The 7,242-nt window shown below is 41.5% G+C and overlaps 1 protein-coding gene across 1 annotated transcript; it reads left to right on the plus strand.

Moving 5' to 3' along the window:
- The first annotated feature begins 6,279 nt into the window (after positions 1 to 6,279).
- LOC141600684 (uncharacterized) lies at positions 6,280 to 7,242 on the plus strand. The gene has a single exon (XM_074420927.1). The coding sequence runs from the start codon at positions 6,280 to 6,282 to the stop codon at positions 7,240 to 7,242; it is 963 nt and encodes a 320-aa protein (XP_074277028.1).

The raw sequence follows: 7,242 nt of genomic DNA on the forward strand, positions 1-7,242 counted from the left end.
TCATGCTCGATCGAGTGCCCCGACTCCAGAACCCAAACAGACCTTCTGATCTCTGACTTACTCGACCGAGTAACCCGGCTACTCGATCGAGTGACCCCATACTCGATCGAGTACCCGAGGTACTCGATCGAGTGCCCAAAAACACGATTCTGGTCAAAATAACGACAAATACCCACTCGATCGAATCAAACCCACTCGATCGCAGACTCGTGAATACTACCCGCATGTTATCTCACATACCCCAACGTACTATGCATTCATTATTATTTCAACATTATGATTACAACTACGTATTCAAATCTGCGCGACTCCTCATACAATCAACAAAATAATCTACTTCGTGTTATCAAGTGCCACGTTATAAACAACCATCATGCTTGTCATCCAATTCGTTATACAAAACACATATCATTGAACCTCTATTCTTCATGTTACTACTTACCAAAAGCCAAACATTACCATCTATCATGCTCATATAACATTCAACTTTCAATCATGTATTACCCGCATGTTTTAAACTTTCATAACTTTTTATAACACAACAACATTACAAATCCACTTCATCACATAAACACTTCCATAATCAAGAAATTCATATCCTTACGAAATTGCCACTTCATCTTTTCCAATCAATTCATCTAGTTCAATCATATACTTCATCTAACAAGCGCACATGATACGATAGTAGACAATTATACGAACTTAATATATAGCTTTACGCAAACAAAACTACGAAAACAAATCTTATCACACCCCCTAACCACATGTTATTAGGATTGCCTCATTATAAATCATTCGTCCTACAACATCATTATTCATCACACATCATCATATACGAACTACTTTCTTTTTCTACCATATCATTCATCATTCTCATATACCTTTTCAACGATTCCAACCAACATGTAAACCAACTATCATGCAACATGTTTCAACAAACCATATACAAAAATCACATCGTCACCATCTTTATCTACACATTCCCCATTCTCCACAATCATACATCCACTGGTTCATACCACACATTACTATATAGATACACAATACACAAGGTAAACACATAGCGATCCCGACTCATATCCCAAGGTGACCAGTTCAAAATTGTAGGGCGAGTTCGCGACTTTAGGACGTCTCCCAAGTCTTTGCATTAGCTCCTACAACCTTTACCCCGGGTTCATTTTAATTGACTCCCTATATTCATTGGATTTATTGGTTACGAGGTTTCGGGATCGTCGCTCCGATACCATTTGTAACACCCCCATACTCCAAGTGCCTTACCAGGACCACTCAGGTATAAGGATACTACCATCTCGGTTACCCGAGGCATGATAATCATAAGACAATGAAGAAACATACTTTATTAAATAAGTTTAAGTGATTGCATAACAAAACCAACTGTAAGCAAAATACAACTGTTCTCAGTCTATCAACCAACTGAAAGGAACTATCCTAACAAACACAGCGGAAGACTAAAGACTCTGACATGTGATGACTCCATCCCCAGCTAGATCCCGCGCGTATCCAAGATATACCGCTAAGCAACCGCTCACCACCCCGAATGGATCACCACGTTTTTAAAACATTTAAACGGGTCGAGTACTAATCACACAACTCAATATACATCAACAATAAGATAAACAGATAGCTTAACTGTCACACACACAACCACACCAATTCCAATAATCTCAATCACCGATCGTCCACCTGGACCACCGCCCGATGGGGGACCGCGTACCCGTACCCACCAAATCCCCGCTCATCATACCGAGCGATAACCCTGTCCCATTAATGTGCACATCCCTTCTGTGGCGGGTTCCACAGAAGGCGAAACTAGGGCGTGAAGCCACTCCCGCAAGTGACCCCACTTAGCCGAGGCCACGCCTCGTGAACCATCAACAACGATCACAACCACAGTCACAATACAATTACCATATCAAACAACCAAACACAATACCTCAACCAATATCCCATTATGGGACTAATATTGAGTAGGAAATCCTACCTGGTAAGCACACAATCAGACGGTCTCTACTGCTGAATCAAAAAGCTTCCTCTATGAACCCTCCTCCTATCATACAACATATAAAGGCTACCAAATCACATACTACACATAAATCACCAAATCTCTAAATTAGGGTTTAACCAAATCAAAGGAAAGACAATAAAAAGGGTACATAGATCTTACCCTCGACGCAAGGAACACAACGGTATAACCAACGACAAGAACTGACCGTCCGAACTCCGGGGATTGCTAATAATGCGATTAAGAAGATGAACTTGCTTGCTTTCTCTCTTAAACAGTAATTTCGGTTTTGCAAAAGTGATTTAGAACAATGACGACAAAGCTTATATACCTTAATCGCATAATTAACAAAACCCGAGAAAACTCCCCGTAAAACCGGCTACTCGATCGAGTAGCTAAGGTACTCGATCGAGTGCCCCCTTACTCGATCGAGTACCCACGTTACTCGATCGAGTACCCAACAGGTCAGAAACTATTTTAAAACGCAACTCACCCTTACTTCGACAGAGTAAGGCCTACTCGATAGAGTACCCAAAGACTTATAAATACGGAGTATTACAGGAACAAAGTTACTGTAAAAGAGGCCGTCCACGAAAACCAAGGCCTGCAAACGTTTAAGATTCGTTCATCCCTGACATGTTACCCCCGGCTGCTGCAATGTGCGACCTATACCCAAGTACGACTTTCGTACAGCTTTATTAATTTGTTATACATTATGTACCAGTCACCAACTCACCCTAACCTGGTAATACAAATTTTGTTCAACAGCTGCCACTGCCGACCCTATGCACAGTGAACCAAGACACCCCCCGGAAACCGATAACTCCGCGAACTCCTCCCACCTCCCACCCATGAGGCAAACTACCTGCGACATGTCATCAAACATTCCTGTCAATCCAAATATCAGCTTAGTAAACCAAAACAAAGACGCTCATGACCCGGATTGTAGACCCCGTAAGAGAGGTCGACCACGCATTGGAACAAGTGTACCTGTTTGCTGCGGAACTGAACCAGCTGTGAATCGCAGCTGACATGAATGAAACTGGTAAGTGACTAAAATTTATTTACACGTGACAATTCAATTTTGCCAGTTAATGAGTACAGTTGTAATGAATAACAAATAACAGGTGTTGCTGAGAACTATACCGCCCATACGAAGGGCGAACCACCTTCCTCACCGACCACGAAGAACGCTACAGGTACGTTCTACTTCATTTATCCTGGACCCTTTGGCACCTGACATTTAGTAAAGGTTGTTTTACCTTAACCCGTTCACTCGCCGTGGTTTTCATGTGCTTCTTAAATTAAACAGGTAGCCGCCAGAAGGGCCTCAGTCGTCGCCGGATTGGCCACCCACGAAAGACTAAACTCTCTGCAAACTCACAACATTGTGCCACAAAGATCGCCCCCGAGACAACAGAAGCCTTACGACCTGATATAAGCGCATGTGGTATAATCTTCAACAATTACCAAACTTAACAAGTGACTCAGTGAGCTACTTTAACGACCAAATCACTTTAATTAATTTTTGCGCAAAAAACAGGACCCGTCGATGCAATTTCTGCCCTCAACCAGACATCGAGCACCTCAAACACAAGTATGTCGTTTACCTTGCAGTATTTACTATTCTTTTTCGCCTAGGGGAACACCGACCTGTAAGAGTAACAGTTAAGTCTGAGTACTCATTACTGCTTTAACCTTTATGACCGCTGACTAATTATTCTGTTTCATTTCCAAGACTTCATTAACCATTCATAGGAAATTCCCGTCTTTTTATTTGTTTTTTCTATATCAATATTTACTCCTGTTTATAATAAACTACAACATTAGCTATTGTTAAACCAATGATGTAACCAATCATCTGATTCTCCTTAGTTATAGTAAATTAACCAAGCATCAGACTTGAAATATTAACAACATCCAAATGACAAGGAAATATTTAAAAGCTTAGTGCTTTGGGCCGCCAACTGAACTTTGTGAGTTCTGTGACGCCGTGGTCTGGAAAGAAGAATCTGTAGGCGAGACACGCAAAAATAAAAGGCCAAAGTTCAATATATGCTGCCAGAAGGGGAAATTCAAACTCACAGTACTCAAAGAACCACCTGAACTATTGAAAAACTTATTAGATCCGTTGGGAGGGCCACGCTGCACCGAATTCAGAAGGCTGATCCGTTCGTACAACACTATATACGCATTCACATCCATGGGTGGAAGGGTCGACAACGCTGTGAACAAAGGTGGTGCGCCTTATTGCTTTAGACTTGGTGGCCAAAACCACCATAATATTGGGTCCCTCCTACCTCTAGTAGGTAAACAACCAAGGTTCATGCAATTATACTTTCACGACACAGAAAATGAATTAACAAACCTTGTGACAGCCTTGAGTGGCGAAGGGAAAAACAGCATGCAACCGGACATTGTTGAGAGCCTATCCGAAATGATGTACGAACACAACGACATCGCAAAATTCTGCGAAATGGCTAGAGAACGGATGTCTGACGTGGATCTTGAACCTGTTCAACTATGACTCCGTGCTGGCCATAGCAAAGACGACCGACAATTTAATCCGCCAACAGGGGACAAGTTTCCTGCCTTTATAATTGGTTGCGGAGAAACTGAAAAAGGTGCCCGAGATATCGTAATCCAAGAACACACAACAGGGCTTCAACGAATCTCTGAACTTCACCCTAAATTTATGACAATGCAGTACCCATTAATTTTTCCATACGATGAGGACGGGTATAGACTAGGGATAGAGCATTCAGATGCGGCAACTACTAGCAGAAAAAAAAAGGAAAACCGTTACAATGCGCGAGTATTACGCTTACAGGTTCCAAGAACGGTGGAAAGATGGGGAACTTACTGACGAGATTTGCGTACTGTGTGGTAGGTTAAGGCAACAGTTCATGTGCGACAGATTTACATGTGTTGAAGAGACTCGGTTGGATTATGTTCGACACAACCAAAAAGCAATTAGGAAATATACGCTTCGTGGGCTAACCGATGCAGTAGCCGCTGGAGAAGTAACGCCTGCTTCAATTGGCCAACGCATTATCCTTCCACCATCTTATCCAAGCTGTTTTCGAAATCTCTTCCAACAATACCAAGATGGCTTGACTATATGCCGATGGGCATGCCCTCCTGATTTGTTCATCACTTTCACGTGCAACCCAAAATGGGAGTAGATTTCGGAATTCCTAAAATCTATCCCTGGACAACGGCCGGAGGATCATCCCGACATCCTTGCTAGAGTACAGTGTTCAAAATAAAGCTAGACGAACTCGTGCTAGACTTGACAAACAGAGCTTTATTTGGTGAAACTCTCGCAGGTATCATATTTATCATCAGTTATATGTAATACCACTTATTCTCATCACATTATATACCATATTGTAGCAGTCGTACATTTTTTAGTAAAAAAATACAACTAATTATCAACAACACCGTAACGAAAAGGCGTCTACACTATTTACTAACTTAGTTCATTTTTCTCGGTTAGTACTATACTAGAGTCCCACATGCTTGCAGCATACACAAACACTCTTATTTTGAACAGATGAATCCCAAGTTCAACAAACTAACCCATCTATTTCAAAATAAACCACCCGGACATCGGGATAAAGCAGTATTTCAATTATTTCCCAGACTTATTACTTTTCACTCAACCCTATTTAAAAATTGATTGCCTTTATCCCCTTCACTTTTCCTAAACAAAAACTGCATCGTCTAAGTGGAGAAAGTGTGTGTCTAATAATTTAATACCACTAACTTTGTTAATGTTACCCAATTATTTATACAGTGGAGTTCCAGAAGAGAGGGTTGCCGCATGCACACATATGCTTAATTTTGCGACCTGAAAGTAAGCAAACTCGGATATTGATAAAATCATTAGCGCCGAATTACCGGACAAAGGTGAAGATCCAACCGGATATGAGGCAGTGGTGCAATTCATGCTGCACGACCCTTATGGAGGAGCTAACACGAGTTGCCCATGTATGATTGCTGGGAAGTGCTCAAAGTATTAGCCAAGAGATTTTTGCCCTTATACATCTGTTAGTGATGATGGCTACCCTATATAACGTCGAAGAAAAGATGGTAGAGAAGCTGAGAAGAATAAGCATACGCTTCATAACAGATCAGTGGTCCCTCACAACCTTGATCTATTAGTGAAATACCAAGCACACTTGAACGTGGAATGGTGTAACAAACACAGGTCCGTCAAATATCTATTCAAGTATATGTCTAAAGGACCGGACATGGCCCATGCAAGTGTGCAAGAAGTCCGTGTAAATAATGGAAATGTGAATGCACAACCAGTGGATGAAATTGAAACATTCCTTATATACAGATATGTCTTAGCATCTGAAACGTGTTGGCGGATGTTTGTATTTGAAATCCAATATAAGCAGCCACCTGTCCAACGCTTGACGTATCACCTAGAATCCGAGCAAGATGTCTTCTTTGATGACTCAGAGGCGCCCGATGACGTCCTAAACAGAGTGGGAGATGCAAGAACCACTCTTACCGAGTGGATGACTACTAACCAAAAACACGAGGATGCATGCGAGTTGACATACGCCGAATTCCTGACCAAATGGATTTGGGACAATAACGGAAAAGAATGGACAAGAAGGCAAAAGGGATTCAAAATCGGGAGGATATATTTTGCTAATCCAAATTCCGGAGAGTCGTATTACTTACGGCTACTACTGAACATCGTGAAGGGGGCAAAATGCATTGCAGATCTTCGCACTGTTGATAAAGTCGTTCACCCTACATATAAATCAGCTTGCAATGTTGTTGGCCTATTAGACGGAGATGATGAATGGCATGTAGCCTTAAATGAAACAGCGAGCTGGGCAACTGCTCAACAACTACGAGAAATGTTTGCAACTTTGCTATTATTCTGTGAGGTCACAGACCCAAAGCAGTTATGGCTTGCACATTGGAAAGATTTGTCAGACGACATTCTACCTAGATATAAAATGCGTCTCGGGTACAGAGATATGAAACAAAATGATGAACAAATCCAAAACTACGCCCTGTTGGAACTTGAAATCATTCTCAATAGAAATGGTCGTAGCTTAAAACAATATGCAGATTTTCCAACCCCAGATAAATCCTTGATAAAGTATTGTGGGAATAGCCTACTACTAGAGGAACAAATTATAATGCTGAGGAAATTGCAGTTCAAGCTGAACAACTTGAAACTGGGTTGA

Source organism: Silene latifolia, chromosome 9 (assembly GCF_048544455.1).
Source record: "Silene latifolia isolate original U9 population chromosome 9, ASM4854445v1, whole genome shotgun sequence".
In the NCBI taxonomy this organism is placed as follows: Eukaryota; Viridiplantae; Streptophyta; class Magnoliopsida; order Caryophyllales; family Caryophyllaceae; genus Silene; species Silene latifolia.

Excerpts from the sequence above, each read along its gene's own strand:
- LOC141600684 (XM_074420927.1), top strand. The coding sequence starts at position 6,280 with ATGGCCCATGCAAGTGTGCAAGAAGTCCGTGTAAATAATGGAAATGTG.